General features: G+C 57.9%; 1 protein-coding gene across 1 annotated transcript in view; it reads right to left on the minus strand.

Moving 5' to 3' along the window:
• Positions 1 to 159: 159 nt before the first annotated feature.
• Positions 160 to 22,471, minus strand: part of KMT2D (lysine methyltransferase 2D) — a 39,053-nt gene continuing 16,741 nt past the window's right edge. Inside the window, exons 28-56 of the mRNA XM_040642409.1 lie at positions 22,294 to 22,378; positions 21,815 to 22,056; positions 21,642 to 21,715; positions 21,390 to 21,440; positions 19,454 to 21,265; positions 19,166 to 19,348; positions 18,953 to 19,089; positions 16,846 to 18,737; positions 15,146 to 15,269; positions 14,913 to 14,997; positions 14,741 to 14,807; positions 14,395 to 14,627; positions 13,375 to 14,295; positions 11,410 to 13,278; positions 11,133 to 11,273; positions 10,842 to 11,009; positions 10,526 to 10,685; positions 9,802 to 9,877; positions 9,449 to 9,624; positions 9,222 to 9,352; positions 8,432 to 8,564; positions 8,226 to 8,353; positions 6,932 to 8,072; positions 5,962 to 6,098; positions 5,733 to 5,863; positions 3,781 to 4,066; positions 3,467 to 3,540; positions 3,233 to 3,341; positions 160 to 3,075 (exon numbers count right to left, since the gene is read on the minus strand). Of these exons, the coding sequence (XP_040498343.1) occupies positions 2,983 to 3,075; positions 3,233 to 3,341; positions 3,467 to 3,540; positions 3,781 to 4,066; positions 5,733 to 5,863; positions 5,962 to 6,098; positions 6,932 to 8,072; positions 8,226 to 8,353; positions 8,432 to 8,564; positions 9,222 to 9,352; positions 9,449 to 9,624; positions 9,802 to 9,877; positions 10,526 to 10,685; positions 10,842 to 11,009; positions 11,133 to 11,273; positions 11,410 to 13,278; positions 13,375 to 14,295; positions 14,395 to 14,627; positions 14,741 to 14,807; positions 14,913 to 14,997; positions 15,146 to 15,269; positions 16,846 to 18,737; positions 18,953 to 19,089; positions 19,166 to 19,348; positions 19,454 to 21,265; positions 21,390 to 21,440; positions 21,642 to 21,715; positions 21,815 to 22,056; positions 22,294 to 22,378 (10,859 nt within the window). The 3' untranslated portion in view covers positions 160 to 2,982. The remainder of the gene's footprint in view (positions 3,076 to 3,232; positions 3,342 to 3,466; positions 3,541 to 3,780; positions 4,067 to 5,732; positions 5,864 to 5,961; positions 6,099 to 6,931; positions 8,073 to 8,225; positions 8,354 to 8,431; positions 8,565 to 9,221; positions 9,353 to 9,448; positions 9,625 to 9,801; positions 9,878 to 10,525; positions 10,686 to 10,841; positions 11,010 to 11,132; positions 11,274 to 11,409; positions 13,279 to 13,374; positions 14,296 to 14,394; positions 14,628 to 14,740; positions 14,808 to 14,912; positions 14,998 to 15,145; positions 15,270 to 16,845; positions 18,738 to 18,952; positions 19,090 to 19,165; positions 19,349 to 19,453; positions 21,266 to 21,389; positions 21,441 to 21,641; positions 21,716 to 21,814; positions 22,057 to 22,293; positions 22,379 to 22,471) is intronic.

Raw genomic sequence — 22,471 nt, forward strand, 5'->3', positions numbered from 1 at the left:
GACACCACTTCCGCCTACGACAGACACACGCAAGCCAAGGGCGGAAGGCGGGGAGTTCACTCTTCCGGCGTGGCCTGGCCTGAGTAACCGCCCTCCCCCGGGTCCTCTCGGACCTTACGGATCCGCCGACGGCGAGGGTGACTGGACGGAGCCGCTTGTATTTAAAATGTTCTTTTTTTATTTGTCGTTTAAAAACAAACTTGGAAGAAGCAAAATCCAAAACTTGCCCTTTGCCTCTTGCAACATAAATTATGTACAGTTCAGAATGATCGCTGATACAAAACATGCCAAGGACAGGGCGCTGGGGGTGGAGGGAGAGAGGGCGCTTTAAAAAAGGGAATCATTTCATCCGTTGTTACGAAGGACCAACCTTGCTGTACAGGATACACACAACACAAAATAAAGTCTTCACGGGATTCACACTTGTCAGCGATTTATTTTTTAAAAAGGGGGAGGGTCCTGGAGGTGAGGGGAGAAGACTGTAAAAGGGAAAAACTGAAAATTGAATATGTGCAAGTGTAAACCAACCCAAAATACAAACACGGGGGGAGGGGAGGAGAGGAGGGAATTCAGATGCAATTATACAGGCGGGGTACTTAAAAAAACAAAAAACAAACAAAAAAAAAAACCAACAACCAAAATTCCAACCTTGTAGCTTGGGTCTGAGTTAGTTTATATAAAAATTAAAAACTGTATAAGGTTTCTTCACTAAATTCTACAGGACTATCGGATATCTAGCATATGCTTACAAAGTCTGCCCCATCCCCTTTTCCCAATCCCAGGGCCGGCTCAAGCCCCAACCAGAGCCTGACTCACAGGAGCCAATCTCCCCCTCCCTGTAGCCTAGACCTTTTGCTCTTGGAAAAGGAATATCCAATGGCTTTGGGGGCAGCAGCCCAGTCTCCCCACTGTCTGATTTAATGACACTGGTTTCTGTGGGGGTGGGGGGATGTTATTTTTTTTAACATTTGCAGCTTGAAACAGTTGAGGAAGCAGCTTAAAAAAAAAAAAAAAAACCTCCCTACCCCCATCAATCCGCAACCCCCCAAATTCAAAAACAAAACAAAACAAAACCTAAAATCACAACAGCGACCTTGCTCCCCCTCCAGCAGGCCCGCCCATCCACCGCCACCAAGCCCACCCCTACACTCCAGACATTTGATTCTTGAAAATATTAATTACAAAATGCCCTTGCCCACAGCCCCTAGGAGAGAACTGCATATAAGCTTCATCTTCATCCCCACACTCCCTACTCGAGAGGGGTCTGGGGCCTCACCCACCCCCAACCTACCCCTACCCCCCAGGAAGAGGTTCAACTGCAGCACAAGCTTGGGCAGAAAGGGGAAGGAAAGGGAGGCAGGGAACCCATCACCCTCTGGCTCCCCCTGGGGCCAGCTCACTTTTGTGCGTTATAACATAGTCCAACTATACAACAGGGGTGAGAATTGCCCAGCCTCTATACCCCCACCTTACAGCAGTCACAGCCAGGGGGTGGGGAGGAGGGGGTGAGGAAAAGGGCGGTAGGTTGGGTAATGGAGGGGGCCCCCCCACAAGGGGAGCTCCATGTGTCCGCCCCACGCCCCCCTACCATTTATAAACTGGTTTTGTAAAAAGAAAATAGATATATTTATATAGAATATATAAAGCACAAAAATTAGTAGTTTTACATTTGCTCTCCCCGGGGGTGGGGGGAGAGGGGAGGGTTCTCACCTCCAGCCGGCTCCCCCATTCCCCACAAGACTATGTACAATCCCATGTATAAATAGATAAATACCCCCCACCCTCCCCGCGCTGACACTAAGCTCCCCCACCCCCACATCACCACCCCTTCCCACCAGACCAGCAGCAGTTTGGTGACTGAGGGAAAGTGGGAGCTCCGGGCCACACCCTGCCTCACTGGGTATGGGCATGCCACTCAGGGATAGCCCTCACCCTACCACCCACCCACCCCATCCAGGGGCTGGAGGGCAAATGGGCTCATGATGGGGTTGGGAAAACAGGAGGGAGATATCCTGGTCCTAGGTTTAGCACACCCCTCCTGCCCCCATGTCCAGATGGAGAAGGAAGTCCTAGAGCAACTAGGGGCCAGTTATCCCCAATCTTCATCATCATTAGCCTCAACCACCATCCCATGCCCATAATTAAAAACAAAGATGGATTTTTTGTTGTTGTTTTTCTTCCTCTTCCTACCCCCCTTCCACCCACTCAGAAGAGGGCAGTGAGGCGGAAGAGAGGGTCGGGGCAGTAGGGGGCTTGGAGAGGGTCTCACATTTCAAAACAGCAAAAAATCCAACACTTAAATGAGGTAGGTGTGGGTGCGGGGTCTCCTTGCCCGGCTTGCCTGGCTTGCCCTCCTGGGCAGCTGGGCGCCTCTTTCCCGTTCATGTTGCATTTGTCAGAGTGGAAAACAAGGAAACACAACCCATAGAGAGACAGAAACACAGAGGAGAAGAGGGAGACAGAGACAGATTGAGAGGAAAGGGGATGGGAGTGAGGGTGGGGGCAGGACCCGGCAGGCAGGGCCAGGTGTGGGACCCGGCCTTTGGGATTGTCAAGCTTAGTCAAGTCTCTTTGCAGCCTTGAGTTGGGCCGGAGAGGTCGGTGGGAGCAGCAGGGCTGTGAGGCCCGGCCACACATCCTCCTCCCCCCTCCCTGCTGCCTCCCAGTTGCTTCTGGGTAGTTCCCGGCCCATATCCCCCTCAAACCTGAGATGCCCAATGGCTGCTTCTGTCTGGCCCCTCCTGGAGCTGGGGGCAGAGATGCCAGCCTGGGGGCCGGTGGCGGGGAAGAGGGTTGTCCCTGGTGCCCAGGGTGGGCTTGGCCTAGGGCCCTCTGCCCCAGCCTCCTGCTCCAGGGGCTCCGGTCAGCCGGCAGCCCCAGCCCTGGGTCCTGGCTCTGGCTGCTACCTCTCTTCCCCCTCATCCCTTTCAGGGAAGAGGTTGGGGGTGGGGGGACTCCCCTGCCTGGTAGCCTCTAAGCTTCTTAGTTCATCCATTTTCGACAATTCCAGGCTCCACAGTGGCAGGGGATCTTGTGCTGATCGTCCTCAAAGTCAAACTGATAGTCATAGGTCAGCTGGAATGAGAAGAGGGTAGAATCGATGCCAGCCCCCCAGAGGGAACGGGGGGAGGGCAGAGATCTGATCTGACGGCAGTGGACTTGGAACTTGGTTCTGGGGAATAGCAGAGAAGAGGGAACTGCTTTGTCACTCACACAGGACACTTCCTCTCACCTCCTCTCCTTTGGGGATTCGCCGGCTGGAGATGATGATGATTTTATCCTCCTTGTCAAACGTCACAACTTCCGCCACACAGTTGGGGGCACAGGAATGGTTAATGTACCTAAGCAGTGGGCCAGAGTCGGGGTGCCAGGCAACTGAGTTGGGGTGGTTTTGGTTCCCTCTCGGCCCACCCTGAGTGTCACCCCCAGGGACCCCTAAGTTCCTCCTTCCTCATTCCTCTCTCACCTGGCAGGGCCTCCGGTCAACGTAGCATCAATCACATGTTCGTTGTTTATTCGGAACATGTAGATGCCTCGATTCTAGAAGGGAAGAGGTTGCAGAAGTGGGAAGAGCATCAGGGAGCAGCAGCAGTGCTGGCGGTGGGATCAGGCAGTGCACTTGGGCAGTGGGCTTATCTTCATTTCCTAGGCTGCTTTCTCCCACCTCTCACCTCCTCCTCCTCCCACAGCTTCCCCCTGCTCCCCTGACCCCAATTCAGCCCCTGGCTCCTCGGCAGAGGGGGGGCCATAAACCAAGACAGCCCCTCTGCCAGCCCATACCTGCTCCTCATAGATTTTCTCCCGCCGGTTGGCCACCTCATTGCGAATGATGGTGCCAATATATTCGATGACCATTGTGTGCTTTTCTAGGTCCTTGGCGGCGTAGAGCCCCAGGCCCTGGATACGGGAGCGGGCCAGGTACACGTTGTTCTTCCACTCAGTGCGCAAGCGCCGGTACTGTGATGACTTGGAGTGCACAAACTGCTTGCTGTATGGGGTGTTGGTCTCGCCTGTGAAGGTGCTCTGATAGGCCTTGGACATGCTGGTGCTGTTCAGGGTGTGAGGCCTGGGAGGTGACACAGGCCATGACAAGACAGCTCTCCCTCAGGCCAAACACATACCGCCCGCCTCCTCCCTGGGATGTGCGACATGCCAGTTAGGGGCATGTGCTGTTTTGGAAATGGAGTGGAGGCATATGGGTCTTGGCTTTGGTGAGACAGCCACTAGTTGTGGGGACCCGTCCAACACCCTGAGTGGCACAGAGAGCCCAGGATGGGGGATGGGGTGTGGAGGGAGGGGGGGCACCAATTCCCCTACACTGAGCCCGCTCTCCCATCTCCCTGCCTTATACCACCCTCCTGCCACACATTACACAAGGCCACGCTCCTCTGGGAGGTCTTCCCCAAGCAGCCCAGGCCTGGCATTTAAGCTCATGATGTGCTCAAACATCTGAGTTCTACCTCCTGTACATACTAGAAGCCCTGAAATTGGGGGCCGTGTCTACCACATTGCTCTGCATTTGAATCAAAAGTGGCTCTGAATTCACAGCCGAGAGGTGGCGTCCTTTCCTTTCTTCAGACTGTCCCCTTCTCTGACATAACGTTGGGCTCTGTGCAGATGGCTCAGTGCAGGGGAATGACTGCGGCCTGGCAGGATGCCTCTTCACCACCCTAGGGCACCAGCCAAAATCTTGCCCATCCCAGAGCAATGGTTTTCAAACGTTTCTGATTCTTTTTGATTTAGTAGAGATTTTTAAAAATGTTTTCTTTAACAAAATGTTATTGGAATTCCAATATGTAAACCAGATGAAAAGAGAATGCTTCTGGTTGAATCCAGTTTGGGGAAGGGGAGTTATGCATGGGGAGAGCCAAGGTCTGCTCACCCGGTTTATGTGTTCCAGAACTTTCTGAAACACACACAGTTTGAAAACCACTGCTGTAGAGCATCAAGGCCTAGGGATGACTGGGGTAGTAGAGCCTGATGCTCTATGCTAGCCCAAGGAGCAACAGAAGCCCTTTGAGAAAACCCTGCTACAAGGATTCTGCCTCCCTCTACCCAGGGACCAAAGTCAGGCCACTGTGGTGCACAGAAAGAGCAGTGAACCACAAGTCAAGAGGTAAGGTTCTGGTCCCAGCTGTGTGACCTTTGTCTAGTCACTTAACCTTTCTGGGTCTCAGTTTTCTCAGCTGTAAAATGGGGGTCATACCACCTGCCCTACCTACCTCATAAGGTTGTTGTGAGGATCAAATGAGATAATGGATGTGAAAACGCTTTGAAAAAAAAAGTATAAAGTGCTATACAAATGTAAGGTTTTATTATTTTTCTATTATATTTCTAATTATTTTTGACACCAACTCAGCCTGGGGAAGGGAAGGTGACCCTAGCCTTTATGGGGTGTCTCAGGTTTGGGAGAATCACAGGCCCCCTGGAAGCAAAATAAGAGAGGAAGGAGGTGACTGGCTCCCTTATCTACTTCATAAAATTTCACCACTGTCTACCCAGAATGTCCCCAATGGCCATTCCCAGGGTGCCCAAGGTAAGTCTGTCCCAGACCCCAGGTCAACCCAGGACACCTGAGCATGGTAGAGGAGGAGGAAAGGGATAACCTATGTGATACCTGCATACCCTCTAATCAGGAAGCCTAGAGTGAACCCCCAAACCTTCATAATGGGCCGGAAGGCCCCTGCCAACCCCCACTCCCGCATCCCACGGCCCCCACCCCACAAGCTCACCGTTTGTAGTGTGTGAGGATTTTAGGCTCCGATCGGGCACAACCGGTAGGATTGATCATGAGTGGCAGCTCCATCAGGGGGTGGCGTCCATAGCGGAATAAGTAGTTTTGACAGCTCTCCACTCCAGGCAGCTGTGGACACAGGTCGTGCTTGCCTTAGCCTGAGCGTTTGGGGGGGTGGGCAGGACCAGAGTCCCCAGTGCCCACGTGGCCCCCGGCCCCCTCCTTACTGATTCAGCTATGCGTAGCACGGCGTGCACCGTCAGCCCAAAGAGCTCCTCGCCTTTCAGGTACTCGGGGAAGAGCCGTAGCATGTCGGCCTCTTTTCTCATGGCAGCCACGGGCTCAATGATGCGATTCCACACCGCTGAGAGGCAAGGAAAGAGAGCAGCTCTCAGAGGCAACTTCTGCTGACTGACCTCAGCCTAACCTCGATCAGGAGCTATGGTCCTTTTCTGTAGCCTGCACAGCTCCCTCCCACGAGGCTGTGTGGTTCTTCAGCACTCCCCGCTGGCCTCCCAGTCCCACTCTTCCTCAGCAAGCCAGAAGCCTTCCCACCCTGGAGGGGCATCCAAGAGACCTAGGCCCCAGAGACAGGATCCCAGGGCCCAGGAGACCCAGCACAGGCCACAGGGCCTAACCGAGAGCCAGAACAAGAGGTGGGAAGACTTGGGTTCAGGTTCTAGTACTGGCTATGGGCCCTTACGCCAAATACTTACATCTCTCTAAGGCTCTGTTTCTTTATGTATACACTGGGCAAAATAAAAGTACTTACCTCACAGGCTTGCCATGAACAAAACAGCCTATGTCAATCACTTCCTTTAGTTCGTGGCGCACAGTATTTGCTCACTTATTTCTATCACTAACACTAAAGCTCAGAGCGAAAGAATTCTGACCAGGGAAAAGCAATCATAAGGAACTCATGGCTAAGAACAGGGTGAGCGAGCCAGATGACGCGGTCTCAGAATCGTACTCTTTAGTTCCGCTGAGGACAGGAAAAGGAGCTAGAATACGTGAAGCAGACAAGCAGAATATCTTCAACCACAAGGGAATGTAAGATGACCGAGAGAGGCTAGAACACTTTCTCTGGGGATCTTTAAAAGACCTCTACCTGCCCGAAGCCCGGGGAGGAAGTCACTCACAGAGACCCTGCGGAGCCCTTCCACTTCCACATGGGCGTTTCGTGGGCCCAGTGCTCACCCTGGGGGGAGGCGTCGGTGAAGACCAGGTCCTCCAGGCCCTGCTCCATGACTTTGATGATGAACTCCGGCCTTCCGTTGTTCTCGCCGATGGAGCAGCGGTAGCAGCAGCGGCGGTTGTTGGTGCGGAGGCTCCAGTAGATGCGCGTGGCCTCGTAGCCCACGGGATAGAGGGCAGTGGCGCTGTGGAAGTCCGCCATCTGATGGGGCAGCAGCTGTCCGATGGCATGGAACACAAGGCCCCCCACGCGGAACATGTGCAGCCGCTCTCCCCGCTGGATGATGCTGGCGATCTGCTTCACCTCGTCCCGCTCGATGTAGACCCGGCGGAAGACAGCAAAAGAGCTCAACTCCTGCTCACAGGGCCCCTTGATCTTATGCATCGGACACAGCATGGTCTTGTCCTTGAAGAACATGCACTTGGCGCGGATGGCGCAGGCGAAATGGTAGACACTGGGGCAACGCATTCGATTGCAGCTGCTGGTGGCGCCGGTGCGCTGGCACAGGGAGCACTTGGTTAAGAGTCCTCGGTGCAGGGCGACCTCCACGTTCATCAGCGCCCCACCCTGGGTCTCGTAAACCTCCGTGGACCACAACGCACAGTTGAGGTGCACCCACAGGTCCAGGTCCAAGTTCAGCAGGCGGGCAGGCCCATCAGTGGCCCCATCACCCTCCTCGTGACAGAAGCAGCAGCGCCGCATGTCACGAGGCACCTTGTCGGGTCGCAGGGCCGTGCCAAGCTGTTCCATGAACTCCGCCACTTCCCGCTCATCCTCCTGCCGCCCGCTACCCTTCTGGATGGTCAGCAGCAGCCGCAGCCGCTTCCAGCGCACCCCCTTCCACTTCTTGAGCCGAGGGGGCCGGGAATCTTCAGCTTCTTCAGGGGGCCGGGCTCGGGGCTTGGGTCGGGCTGATTCAGGGGATGAGGCCAGTGGCAGAGGCGACGGGACTGGTGGCTCAGCTGAGGGTTCAGCCGAGAGTTCGACCAGGGCTTCGGCAGGGGGGCTGGCAGGAGAGGGTGCCAAGGGGGATGGCGGCGGGGAGGGTTCTTCAGGAGGCGGGGCGGAGAGCTGTCGCACATCCAGATTGGAGACGTTGTAGGTGTAGCTGTGTTGGGTGGGTGGCTCTGGGGCAGGGCTCTCCTACGGGAGGGCACGTGCCCGGTACCATCAGCGCCAGCTCCTCGCTTAACTAGCCCCCTCCCTCCACTCACCCACATTCCACTCTCCCTTTAAAAGCCCTCTGCCTTCTTTGCCCTAGCCAGACACCCTCCCGCTTTTCTCCCCCAGACCCACCTGTTTCAGGAGGCTCAAGATGTCTAGCTGGCTCTTAAGGGTATAGCCGGGCAATACTGCGTCAAACTGCTTCAGCCAATCAGGGCCAGCTTCTGGGCTCTTGCCTCCCAGACCCTTTTCTTTCCCTCCTGCAGGAAGGAAGGGGTCAGAACCTCCCACCAGAATCCCTCCCTGCAGGTCCGGAGTAGATTTCCTGCCACACTCACCAGGGCCCTCAGCTTCCCCCTTCTTGGGCTCAATGCCCGCCCGGGCAGGGCTCTCTGGGAACAGCACCTCATAGGAGTTGGGGATCTTCATGCTTAGCAGCTCTGCCACTGCCACCATCACACCATTCAGGTTCTGCCAGGGCAGGGAAGGGGACGGGAGGACCGTGTCGGCAGTGTGGAGCGGGTACTGCCGCTCCAGTTTGGTGGGGACAAAACACCCAGAACCCCACTCCCCAAGCGGCCAGTCAGTCCTGCCCTTCTCACACGCTTCCTTCACAACACCTCTCCCAGACTGCTGTGGTCCTTAACGGGCGCTCCGCAAGAAGGGACCCATGCCCACCAAGTTTAGGAATGACACACACTCCATTCACCACTTGGAGACTCACGATATACACTAGCAAATTAAAGAATCTGAGGAATCCTGTAGTAAAGAAACTTGTTTGGGGTTTCAACTGGGATTTCCAATTTTCTTTGACCACAAAACCCTGTCAACATTAAAAAATAACAGAGTTCCACCAAACGTGACTGGGGACATGCTGTCTGGCAGCATTTGTCCCATTATGTGCACTCTCCTGACTTGCTGACTCGTGTCTATCACTGGATTGTGAGCCCTCTGAGGGCAGGGACCCCCTGTGCTTTATTTACCCTAATCCTGCAGCCTTCAGCCCAGGCATTCACACACAGGAGGTCCTAGTATGTAGCTGTGAGTGACTGAATTTAACCACACAAGCTCCAGGGATTGCCTTTGGACCAGGATCCCTTCGGCCTCCAAGGAACCCCCAGGACACACCTTGGCCGCTGCAGCAGACACCGTCAGCATGACTGACACCTCACTTCCTTTGCCCTTTTCCCAAGTTGTGGCAGGCAGCTTTCCAGGGGCCTCCGGGTCCAGGGCCCCATAAGGTTTGGTATCTGGGAAGACTGAATGAGACAGGGAGCTGTGTAAGCTTCAGCGGCCTTCCTCCCCAGCCTTGGACAACCCAGCCCTGCATGGCCCATGCCCACAGCAGCCTCTACCTGGGATACTGGCCCGAGGAATGATGGGGATGACAGGGGAGAGAGCCCGGTCTTCCTGCTCCCACCGGCCTGAGCCCAGCTGAGGGAAACGGGGGGCCTCCTCCCCCAGGATGCTTTCAGGGGAAGAAGCCGGCACAATGCTATCAGGAGAATCGCTGTCCTCATCACTTTCCATCCTATGGGCCAAAAGTAGACATTTGTTGGTACAGCCCTGCAGATTTCCCCTCACAAATCTAGGAATTAGTAGATGTCATAGCCTTATGTGAAATCTGCCATTGGCCGAAGGAAAAAATGAGGCAACCTGCTCCCCCACCTCATTCCTTATCCCCATTTCCAGCCCCCCCCCGGCCCACCTGACATCCTCAGTCTGATTGTGAGGGGGTGTAGGCAAGGCGGCCAGCAGGTCTAGACTCTTCACCTCTGAAGCATCTGAAGGATAGGAAGGGAGACGAAAAGTCAGGCGGGTGGCCAGACCTGACCGGGCTGTCTCTCCCATATTTCAGGCCTAACTAGTATAAGACCTAGCTTAGCTCTCATGACCGCTGTTATCTACCCACCCACCTACCTCCCTACAAGTCTGGCGCAGAGGAGCTATATCTACCAAGTCTTTCCTATGTGCCAGGCACTGGGCTTTGTTTATCAACGTCTTAACAACCCCAGCAGAGGACTACTGTAACACCTATTTACAGTGAGGAAATTGGGGCTCACACAAGTCAGTCACGTTACTTAGCCGTGGTAACACAGCTAAATGAACACAGGAACCAGAGAATTCAAATCCGGATTTGACTGTAGTTCTAGACCCACTCAAGCACTGTGGGCTGTGCCTCATGAACAAAAGTCTCATCAACACACTTCCTGCCACCCGCCTCCTCTGTTGCCTGTGCTCCGGACTCCTGGCCTCCAACCAATCAGCCCTGAAAAGGCCCTCCCTCAGCTCAGGTACACTGTCACGTGCACACACAGGCCCACATGCAATCATTCCCGTCTCAGACCATACGAGAGGGCACACTGACTGACGGGGACCCCAGCCACCAAATCCTACCAGAGAAGGAGAGGCCCACTCAGCTCCTGACTTACCCCTCAGCGTCCCTTCAGTATCCCGGGCAGAGGCAGCATCCTTGGGGTGCTCCCCCAGCTCTTCAGATGGAGTGACGCCATTCACCATCTTCTGCTGCACCGATGGGGGTGGGGTGGGGGGCAGCGACGAGGGTGGTGTCGGCGGGTTACTCAGGTTATTCTGGGGGTGGGGTGGGGTGTTGTGTGCAAGATGGCAGAGGGAGAATGACGTAATCTCCTGGCCCCACACGACATCAGCAATTTCCTCATCTTCCACTCCCACCTCCGCCTCCCCAAGAACCTCGTCATCCCCAAAAGGTATTGCCATTTTTCTGACCTTGGTAAGCAGCTGGGAATAGTAGTCAGGGCCAGTGGGCAGTGCCCCACTTCCAAAGGCCCCCCTCAGCTGGCACTGCCCATTGACCGGGCAGCCACTGCCAAAGGGAGCAAAGAGGCTAAAATTGGCGGTGATGGTAGGCTCCGTTAGGGGCAGCAGGGACAGCTCCTAGGAGGGGCAAGATGACAAGGTTGGAAACCTGCAGCGTACACATCTCTGCCACTGCACAGCTGGGGGCCAGGGTGCCCCCTATCCTGGGATGGGACCCCGGGGCTGGCTCCTGGGGGTCACCTGTTTCAGCTGTTTCAGCAAGGCCTCGCTGGCCCTGACCCCGTCCTCCTTCCGCAGCTTCTTTCGGGAGCTCACCAACCTGTCGCTTGCCTTCTGCACCCGCTTGGGCTTCGGTGTCACAGGTTTCCTTGCTGCTGTATCCTAAGCCGGATAAACCCACAGTGAAGGCTGCGGCCTTCCTCAAAGCCCTCACCTCTTCTGTGTGAACCAGACCTGCTCACGTTGCCCCGGGTTGCAGTCCCCACTCTATCTGCTCCAATCTATCCAGAGCACTCACCTCCTTGTTGCTGGGGGTACCCTGTAGTTTCTGCTCCAGCCCAGCCAGCTTGCTGTCAATGTGCCCGTTGATCTCAGCTCGCAGCCCCTCGGGCCCCCGCCCAGTGCTGAGTTGCACATTCTTTGCCCGTAGAAGCTTCTGCAAGAGCAGATGCCCGGCCTCTGAGCGGGGGCCTGCCAGCAGGAGGTGGTTGCTGGTACCTGGTGCCCCTATTGGCTCCCCGTTGGCCTCCCTCTTCACCGCCTGGGCTCCCAGGGCACATGGCTCCTCCCGAGGCTCCTGCTTGATGCTGAGATGGGGTGGCTCAGGCACTGCCTGCCCGTTCACCTGCTCCAGACGCCCAGGTACCAGGCTGCTCTGCTCTGGCTTCTGGGCTTCCACTAGGTTGTCTGGGGGGTCCCAAGGTCCCAGCCCCTTGCCGAAGAAGGTATCCGCAAGCTGGGCAGCAGCAGGTGAGACCCTCCCAGAAGGCAGCTCCAAGGACGGCCCCTGGGGCTTTGGGGTCCCTGGCTGGGTGTGGGGGAGCTGGGCCTCAGAAGGGAGCTGGGATGGGACCAGAGGGCTGGCTCCAGGGGGCTGTGAGGAAGGTCTCTTTGGCTCTTGGGGGCTGGATGGTGGAGGTGTGGGATGGACAGGGCCGAGGACCGGTCCTGCGGCTAAGGCTCCTTGTGGGGCAGGGAGCCGGGGTGGGCCCTGAGGTCGAAGCCCTGCCCCTAGCTCCTGGAGGGGGCCTGTCTGGGATCCAGGGAAGCCCCCAAGTTGGGGCTGGCGGCCCAGGAGGCCCTGGAGGGGAGAGGGCTGGGCCCCAGGCTCCTGGTAGGGTGGGGCCTGGCGTACTGCCTGACTCTGCTGCAGCTGCCGCTGCATGAGGAGCGCCTGTAGCTGCTGTTGCTGCTGCGGGCTCAAGTGCCGCAGCTGGGGGTTTTTGGCCAGGACTCCTTGGAGCTGCGCTCGAAGTTGACCCACTGTTGGCATGACTCCAGGTCCGGGCAGCCCCGGCCCAGACTGGGGGACAGATCCTGCTTTGGCAGGCTGTGGCCCTGCATTATTTTGCACCGGCCGCTCTAGTCCAAGGGGCTGTTGGGAGCCCAGAAGGTTCTGGGTCATGGTCCCAGGCTGCTCCCCTAAAGGAACAGAGGATTGGGCCAGCAGGTGGGGCATGGATGAGGCCTCTGAGGATGAGCTGCTGCCCGCTTGCCCGTGGCTTCCCACACCTGCTGTGTGGAGCAAGTTCACTTGCTGCTGCTGTGGCCCCGGGAGCCTCAGAGGCGGCTGCAGCTGCACAGGGCTGGGCTGTGGCTGGGCCTGTGGCTGGACGAGTAGGAGCTGCGAGTCCCCGGAGAGAGAGGGCTTCACCTCCCCAGGTTCGGTGGCCGCCGACTCAGCAACAGCCCCTAGGGCTAGCGGCGCCCCCTGATGTATGGACGGCCCCTCCGCGGCCTCTGGAGGAAGAGCCGTCTCTACCATGCTCTGATCCTTGCCCATCAGGATGGTGGCGCCCAGGGCTCCGGGGCTAGAAAAGTGTTGCGCAGGCTTGGCGGGCATGCCAGGGCCCAGGGGTACCTGCTGCTGTGGCGGCTGCGGCGGCTGCTGCGGCGGAGACAGTAAAGTTCGACTCTGGTTCAAGAGGCCCATCTGCTGCTGCTGCTGCTGCTGCTGCTGCTGCTGAAATTGCTGCTGCTGTTGCTGCTGCTGCTGCTGTTGGAGCTGCTGCTGAAATTGCTGCTGCTGCTGTTGGAGCTGCTGCTGTTGCTGCTGCTGTTGGAGCTGCTGCTGCTGCTGCTGCTGCTGTTGGAGCTGCTGCTGCTGCTGTTGGAGCTGCTGCTGCTGCTGTTGAAGCTGCTGCTGCTGCTGCTGCTGTTGGAGCTGCTGCTGCTGCTGCTGCTGCTGCTGTTGCTGCTGCTGCTGTTGGAGCTGCTGCTGCTGCTGCTGCTGCTGCTGTTGGAGCTGCTGCTGCTGCAAGGCGGCCATGGGCTGAGCACTGAGTTTGGGCTGCCCACCATGTGGCATCAGGCCCTGCTGCAGATGGGAAAGGCCTGCCATGGATCCTTGCTGGTGCTGCTGCTGCTGCTGGGCCGTGACCAGCCGGTGTCCCATAAGGCCCTGACCCTGCTGTGCCAGCTGGGGGGAACTCAGCACCCGGGACTGGGTCAGAAGCACCTGTCTGTGAGGACCCTGGGGGCCCAAAGCTCCAGGGTGCTGCTGCTGCTGCTGCAACACTGCCACCTGGGCAGGGCCCAGCATGCCCTGGGGCCCCTGGGGTGGTTGTGGGGACAGCTGCTGGACCAAGAGGCCCGGATGGCTACTGGGAGGCAGAAGCGCCTGGGGCTTGGGACCCATAGCCTGGTTTGCCTGTACGCCCAGGCTCTGCTGCTGTTGCTGCTGGACTGCCACCTGTCCTAGGAGGTGCTGCTGCTGCTGCTGCTGCTGCTGCAGTTTCTGGGCTAGTTGCATGCGTTGCTGCTGGAGCTGCAGCTGCCTTTCCTGTAAAAGTCTCGAATCGGGTCCTAGGCCTCGAAGAGCCAGGTTGCCAGGGAAAAAGCCCCCCGAGGGGCCAGCCAAGGCCCCAGCCCCACCAGAATGTTGCTGCTGCTGCTGCTGCTGGGCCAGGGAGGTGTTGAGGAAAGGGCCACCAGGCTGTCCGGGGAGTGTCATGCCCCCTGGTGGCAGGCGAAGACCTGCAGCTTGCCCACCCGGAGGCCCCTGTGGTGGCTGCAGCCCATGGCCCGGGAGGAGCTGACCAGGGAGCTTGGTGAGGAGCCGGGGACTCTGGGAAGGGCTGAGGGCCAGCACGGCTGAGTGCTGCTGCTGTTGCTGCTGCTGCTGCTGCTGCTTATTCCGATACTCTGCCATGAGATTGGTGTGCTCCTTCTGCTGCTTCCGGACCTAACACAGGAGAGTTGGCAGGTCAGCCTGGAGCCTGCCCACCCATGCTCTCCCTCTTCTCGGGCTCCTGGTTGCCAGGCTGAAGTCTGCTTTTCCTACCTGATCCAGTTGTTTCTGGATCTTGCTCTGTTGCTCTGTAACCAGCTTGAGCTTCTCAGCATCAGCCTCCGGGAACTCGCGGCCAGCCTTTTTGGCAGTGCGCTGCTTGGCACACAGAGCCTTCCGGGACTTGCGGTGCACACCAATCTGCTCCTCTAGCACCTTCAGCTGCATCTGTAGGAGCTGTTGGGTATGAAAGAGCCATTCCTCATACTGCCGCTGGTCAGCCTCATCTGGGAAAAGAAACGGGGTGTCAGGACCCACAAAAGGGAGATCAGAATCCCTCTTCCTCCACCATCTGCCCCAAGCCACTCTCTCGCACACTCCTCCCCATACCCATACTCACTGATCACTCCCTGGGCAAAGGTGGGTGGATTGGGACGAGGCTGGGAGGGGTCACCAGCACTCCGCTCCTGTGGTGAGAAAGACCGCTGAAGGGTCATTGTTGCAAATCGGGCCCTCAGAAGAGTGGCCCGACTGTAGAGGACACAAGTTCCTACTCCCACCTGGTCACTTACCTGGCCACTCCCAGCTGCCACGTGATTCTGCAGATCACTGCCGGGCCCCCCTGAGAGCCTCTGGGCTAGCAGGGACACTTGTTGCCTGGAGTCCGCCAAAACAAAGGGGATGTGTAGGTCATGGGGAAAGTTGAAAGACAAAGAGGTGGGACAAGTAGGGAGGAGGACCAGGAAGGAGAGGGAAAGGACTGGGAAAGGAAAAGAGCCAACCACCCCCACCTCCCAAGTCTTACCTGTTCATACCAGGTCCCACTCCAATGCTGCCCTGAGCCATCACCTTCTTGATGCCTTTCAAAGCCACCATCTTAGCCTTTGCAATGGGATCGATGATATCTTCTGCTGCAAATTTGTCCAGATCTGGAGAGAGGAGAGCTGAGTAAGTTGGACACTGGATTTAATACTCCCCTCTACGTCTGCTGTGCCTTCCAACACCCTTACCTCCACCGAACCAAGCAGAACAACGGAATGGCAAAAAAGCGGTGGAAAGACCACTAACTAGGGGCAAGGCAGCATGGGTGACTCAGCTTTATTATTCACAAGACATGTGACCCTGTTTTCACCTGCACAGTGCTGAGAAGAGATACTCAGTAAATATTTGTGGGGCCAACATATCAATGCCATTTGACTTCTCTGAGCCTCAGTTTCCTCCTCTATCTGACCAAGTTCATGATTCCCTACTCTGCCTACCTCACAGAACTACTGAATCATATGTGACAAAAGACTGAATACACTGTATGACCCAGTAAACATTCTTCAAAGAGTGTATTCTTAGGGCAACTAGTGCAGCCCAAGAACCCAAGATATGGGCACTGTGCCGAAGTCCTAGAGGCCAGAGCTGTTTTGGGCACGACATGCATCCCCTACAGCCCGCTTTCTTGCCTTTTCCGGATGCTGGGTAATAAAGGAGAAATAAGCAACCACCCAAAACTTAAAATCTTCCTAAAATCCTGCACATTGTGTATTTCTCCACTGCTCACAAAACTAACTCTCCATTTTTTTTTTTTTAAGATTTTATTTATTCATGTGACAGAGAGACAGCCAGCGAGAGAGGGAACACAGCAAGGGAGTGAGAGAGGAAGAAGCAGGCTCCCAGCGGAGGAACGCCGGGATCACGCCCTGAGCCGAAGGCAAACGCTTTAACGACTGCGCTACCCAGGCGCCCCTAACTCTCCATTTTTTAAAGGACTAACCAAACTTCCTCTCCTCGTATTCTGAGGCAATAAAAAACAGTTAAGAGGATCAGAGGGCCAGGACTCAAAACTCTAGCTCTGCCAGTGCTATGATCTGGGCAAGCTACTTAACCTCCATGCCTGCTTCCCTTTCTATAACTGAAGACAACGGCAGTACCCATTTAGTGAGTTTGTTGTGATTCAATCAGACGACAGGGGTGAAGTGCTTGGCACACTGCTTAGCAAACAGTAATTCAATAAATGCTATCGTAATCTGAGATCTTCCTCAATCTGGCCCCCCCCTCTTACGTCTCCAAAATCAGGGTAGTGCCCACTCACCTCCCTCCACACACAGTCCACTCCGGCCTAACCACTCCACTGCCGGCTCCAAATGTACCCGCCGGCTCCCCACCAGCAGTCTCACTCAAGCGCTCGCACCTAACCAGACTGCTTTGTCCTGCAGCACTTCTCTCCAGCATCTCATCTTCTGATCTCGCCATGGCTACAAAGCCTTTGCTAATCAGACTTCGTGCATTCATTCCATTCATTCCAACATCTGAATGCCTGCTATATGCCAGGCACTGTTCCTCCCTTCCGCAAGAGCTACACCACCTCTGCCTGCACCGCTAGTGTGCCATTTAGCCCATGCTCTGTGTGTCCCACTTCCCTTAGCTGGGGATTATCTTAGGTCTCTAGCTCCAGTGTCCACTTGGTGGTGGCAGTGATCACCCGAGTAACTAAGCCAGTGCCCCCGCTGAAGTTACCTGTATCCGGGAAGAAGCTGTTAGCCAGCTGCTGCTGCATGGCCAGCTGCTGAGGTTTCATGCACATGGAAGGCGGCATGGTACCCACGGGCTTCTGCGCCAGCACTGGCTGTGAGCTCTGCTGGGGCACCAAGGCTGCCTGCCCCCCGTGCTGCCCACTGAGCATATGCCCTTGATTGGACACCATGGCCATGGATGGGGCCAGGCGCTGCTGTAGGGCATGTGCTGGTGGCTGGGTGGGCATCAGGGGTTGGGCGAGGCCTGGCTGTCGGGAACCTCCAAGTCCTAGGGCAAGCTGCTGTTGGGGCCCAGCCAAACTGGGAGAAGAGCCCTCGTGTGGCAAAGACATGGCCTGGGCAGGGCCTGGTGTGGACAGCAAGGAATGTTGCTGCTGTTGCTGCTGCTGCTGCTGCTGCTGCTGCTGGGCAGGCTGCAGCTGTGCCGAAAGCTGCTGCTTCTTCTGCAGCTCCTTCTTCTCATGCTCCAACAGGTCCTCGATGAGCAGGGGTAACTCACTGGCGACCAGCGAGCTTTCCATCTTGTCCAGCTCATCCCCAGATGCTGCATGGCCACCGGGCAAGGTCAAGGCCTCACTCTCTAGCTCAAACTTTTCCAGCAGGGAGGACCCTCCTGGGCCACTCAGCGGGCTGGCGGTCAGCAGGTGAGCTGGTGGTCCTCCCGTGGCCCCAAAGGGGCTCTTCTCAGTTGTGTGCCCACTGCTGGAAAAGGGTCCTGTGCCCATCCGGGTGTCCCGGCTGCCCATCACACTCTGTCCTGGCTTCAGCCCCAGGCCTAGGGAAGTGGTGGCAGGTGCTGGCTCTACCTTGGGGGTGGTAACAGTGAACTGGCAAGGGGAAGGGTGGCGCCCACCTTCCTCCACCTTGGGCTTCACCTCAGGAAGCACCGACGCCAGACGGGGCTCAGAGGCATCAGCAGCAGGGGGAGGGCGTTCCTCAGGGCCCAAGGGAACTGGCTCCACCCCCCGCAGCAGGGCTTCCCGCTCAGCCTTTTCATTGGCTGACTCCACCAGCCTTAGGTGCTCATTGAAGATGTCCTTCTTGTCCCCAGTGTCCAGCTCAGGATCCGTATAGGCCAGCAGATCAAACTCATCCCCATTGAGCAGGTCATCCAGGTGGGGGTCATTGGTCTCCAGGTTTTCCAAGGTGCCCAGCTCATCATCTCCCTTGGCCACATCCACACCCAGGCCCAGGTGAGCAAGCTCCTCATCATCCTCTAGGGCCTTGTGGGCATCAAAGTCATCATCCAGCTCGGGATCCTCGCAGGGTAACTTCCCAGTTTCCAGGGCCAGAGGAGGAGGGCGGCCAAGCTCACTGCTTGAGGGGGGCCGGCTAACCAGCTCCAAGCCAGTGGGAAGGGAGGGACCTTTGGTGTGGGGCATTGGATGGAGGCTGTTGTTCAGTTCAGGGGCTGGAGGGGCTGAGGGTTTCTGTGGGGGAAGGCCAGACACCGCTAGGCCTCGAAGCCCTTCAGGAGCCATTCGGTGGGAGTCCTCACTTACTGGGTAAAAACGGGGCCTCTGAGGGGGGCCCTGACCAGGAAACGGAGCCCCCCCAGGTCCTAGTCCTTTCTGTACATTGTGCCGCAACTCAATGAACTGGGCAGGACCTGCTGGACCAGGCACTGGCTCCCCAGGGCCAGGCAGGCGGGTGGGAATTCCCGCCAAGGGGGAGCCTAGGGCTTGGCGGCCAAGCTCAGGCCCAGGAGTTGATGGAAAGCGAGTAGACATGGCAAGTCGCATGGAAGTTGCTGCTGTTGCCGCCTGCTGCTGCTGCTGCTGCCACAGTTGCTGCTGCTGCTGCTGCTGCTGTAAGGGCAGGGACCCAGGGTAGGGCGCTCGCTGATAGAAGGCTTGGGAGCCTCCCACCAGTTGCCTGGAAGAACATGCAGTAGTCAGTACGACGAAATCAGGACAAAGAGCTAGAACATGGGCTTAGGGCAGCGGGGAAGGCTGGAGTTGCCACAGAGGGAACAGGGAAGAGTAAGTGACACTGGGCGAGGGTCAGCCATGGGAAAACCAGGGGCAGCACACAGCGGTGGTGAAATCTGTTCCCTTGCTTTACCCCGAGGTAACCCCTTGGAGCCTCACCGGTTGTTCACATCCATAGAAGAAGGGGTGGCTGGTGGAGGTGGCCGGGAGAGTCGGTCATCGCCGGGGAAAGCCCCTGGCCCCAGAATGGGGCCACCCAACTTGCTTGGGGGCAGCCCCACAAGGCTACTCTTGTCCTAGGAGAGACAGAGGTAGGTGAGGGGGCCACCTTCAGTACACTAGACCTCCCCCACCTCTTGCCACTTTACCTACCTGGGTCCCGGCAAAGGGGGTCTGGCCTCGACTCAGTTGCTCAAAGGCAGGGCTGCTGGGCTCAGCACCCCAGCTGCCCGGGGGCCCCACTGCTCCCGCAGCTGCCGCAGCTGTCTCCTTCTCCTGCCGCAGGGTATTGCGCTGGATCTGCTGCCGAATCAGCAGCTCCCGGAGTCGCTGGCGCTGTGCGGAGAACAGAGAAGCGGGGTAAGTCCATTCTACTCCAATCACAGGGCTGGCACAGGGACAGCAGAGGTATGGGGAGTTTGCTCCAGGATGTCCACCCACCTGCCGCTGTTTCTCTAGTTCTGTTTGGCTGAGGCTGGACATGCCTGGGTCCTGGGTACCTGGAAGTTCGGGTGCCGCCAAAGAGCTGCCCATTCCAGCCCCTGGGTCTTCTCGCTTATCCACTGGAGAGGTGATGCCTGCCCGCTGTGAGGCTCCATGGGACAGGTAGGGGAGGGATCCATCGGGTGCAGGTGGTGGTAGGACTGATGGGGGGCGTAGCGGGGACAGCCCAAAGCCCTCTCCTGTGGACCCACTGCTGGATCCCAGGGGGCTGCCCGATGGGTGGAAGTTCCCTGTGGCTACTGCGTAGTTTGTGCTTTGAGGCTTGCCCAAGGCAGGGCCGGGCCCAAAATGGCTGTTGATCCCATGGGGTGGAGGGAGACCAGGCTGAGGGACGGGGGGCTTTAGGGAAGGCTCCCCTACTGCCTGAGGGAAAGTGAAACGCATGGGAGAGGGGGTGCCCACAAAAGCACCCGTCCCAGGGGACCGGGCGAAATTGGGCGGCTGCCCACTTGCGACCTTAGCATGGAGCTCACCTGCCGGCCCTGAGGGCAGGGCTGCTGGGAAGCCCCCAGCCCCCAGAGGAGTGTGGGCTAGAGGCCCAGCCTTGAAGGCAACTTCAGGGGGCTGGGGTCGGGGTGGCTTATGCAAGGGGGCAAATGGGTCACGGGACTGAGGGCGTGAGGGTGGACGGGAATAGGGATCAGGGGACTGAAAGCGAGGGGTAACAGGGGATGGGCAAAAAGCCTCGGCAGACAAAGGACGGGGTGTTAATGGGGACTGGGAGCTGGACTGGGACTGGGGACTGGCGGGCACTCGGGAGAAAGGGTCTGAGGGCAATGAGCGAGGGGGCAGGGCACAGCAGCTCTCTGGGGGTGGGGGTTGGGGCCGAGGCGTCAATGGGGGCTGGGCATAGGGGTCAGGGTAGGGGCCAGGGCGAAAGATGTCCGAGTGGCTGGGGGAAGAAGGGGCCAAAGCCTGGGCCGGGGGTGGCTCCTGGGGCCTTAGGCCCAAGCCCGGGCTCTGGGGCTCTACCTGAGATGCCCGAGGGGTCAGGGGGGCTTTGAAAACATCAGGTGCCTTTAACTCCAGGCTGCCCAGGTGGGGGCCTGAGGAAGGTGAGTCAACAAAGCCTAGGTTTGGGGGCCCATAGCTAGGAGAGGATGCCCCGAGCTCTTCCTTCTTCACCTCTAGGGCCTTCCGAGACTCCGCAAAAGGCGGGGGCGACAGCAGGGGCTCGGTAGCCTTGCCTCCCCCTATCCCTGGGCTCTCAGGCACAGCCAGGTTGTCCAGTGACGGGCAGCGGGGTTTGAGAAAGGGGTCAGGTGTGGACGGCTGGTGTCGGGGGGTGCCAGGTGGGGTAGTGTGGAATTCCCCTGGCTGGCCAGTCCCAGGACGAGATGAGGCGCCCAGCGTCAGGGGCTGCGCGGGGGCCCCAGTCGGACTAGGATAGGGAGGATAGGTAGGTGGTGCCGTGGGGAAGCGGGGCTCCAGAGCGTAGGCGGGGGCCAGTCCAAAGGGGTCCTGCGAAGGCACTTGGGCGGGCACCTGGGGTGGGAGCTTGAGGAAGAGCTCACCGGGCGAGTCGGGGCCGGGCACCGTGCCCGCCGGCGGCTTCAGGAACCCATCCGCAGAGGTAGACAAGCCGGCGGGGGTTGTGGGGCTGCCAATGAAAATGGTGGGGGCAGCAGCGGGGGGCGGACTGCCCAGTGCCCCTGGCTGGGGGGGAATGCGGAGATGTAGGGCCGGTCGGTCAGTCTTACGGGCCATGTCGCCCACCTTGGTCTGCTTGTTGATCTGGCTCTCAGCCTGCTACAGGGGGAGACCAGGCACAGAGCAGTCAGGCTGCTGGGACAGGCCCTATGTCCCCCATATCCTCCAAGAAGCCCCCAGCTAGAGGACTTGGATGGCACGACCCAGCCTGACCCCCACTCACCTTTTGCACCTTGTTGATGCGGTGAGCCGCCCGGTTATCTTTGGCCTTTTGCTGAGGGATACAGGACACAGCCTTAGGCCTACCACGGCTCCTTTTCATGCCCAGCCCCCATCCCTCACGTCACTCACTCCCTACCCACAAGCAGATCCCTTCTGGCCCAGTCGCTTTGGGAGTGGGGAGTGGAAAGAATTGAGGTGAATTTCCCAAAGACACCCCTGAACCCCAGTTCCCACCCTGACCCTTCCATCTCACCAGGTAAGGGGCTTTGTCAGCAGCTGGAACTTTTCTCCAGAGCTTCATGATTTGTTTGCAACGGCTAGACCAGTCTGGAGGGCAGAAGTATTTCATTAGAGGAGACTTGGCAGGTGACCCCTGTACCCACCACATTACCAGGTTGTTTATCCTTGCCTCCAACCCATGGGTACCTGGGTAATCCTGCTTGAGACTGGGAAAGTTAATGTTGGCATAGAGCACAGGCGAGATGGTGGAGAGCTGGCCCAACTCCTCATCCTTCTCCCAGCGCTGAAGGCTCCGCTGGTTATAGGAGAGCCCGTCGCCCTCACCCTCCGTGGTGGGGGTGGTGGGGGTGGAGGGCGTGGTGCCCCCCGAGCCTGTCCAGGGGCTGTCTGGCTCACCGGGTTCCGGGCTAAAGAAGCCCCCGCGCTCCCTGGGGCGCAGGGGCAGAGAGTCACAGAGGGCAGGGATGCCAAGCCCCACCCCCAGACAAACTGCCTAGAGCCCCCAGGCCACTGCCCTGCCCCCCCCCAAGGCGGATCACTAAGGAGCAGAGGGAAGTGTTGCTACAGCAGCACCCAGGAGTCCAAGGTCCCCTCCCTTGGCATGGCCCCAGAGGGAGGGAAGGGACAACAGGGGCTGCCCACAAAGGTTAAGCACAGATACCAACCTAGAATCCAGAAACGGGGACTGGCAGAGGCCCGGGTAGGAGTCCATTGGGCTGCTGGAGGGGAGATTGCCCAAAGGGAGTCCACCTACAAGAGGCACAGGATCAGAGAAAGGGAGCAAGAGGCCCATCCTGGGGCAAGCTTGGCCAAACCTGGCCACCCCGTCTTTACACCACTCCC

Source organism: Ursus maritimus, unplaced genomic scaffold, assembly GCF_017311325.1.
Source record: "Ursus maritimus isolate PB19 unplaced genomic scaffold, ASM1731132v1 scaffold_26, whole genome shotgun sequence".
In the NCBI taxonomy this organism is placed as follows: domain Eukaryota; kingdom Metazoa; phylum Chordata; class Mammalia; order Carnivora; family Ursidae; genus Ursus; species Ursus maritimus.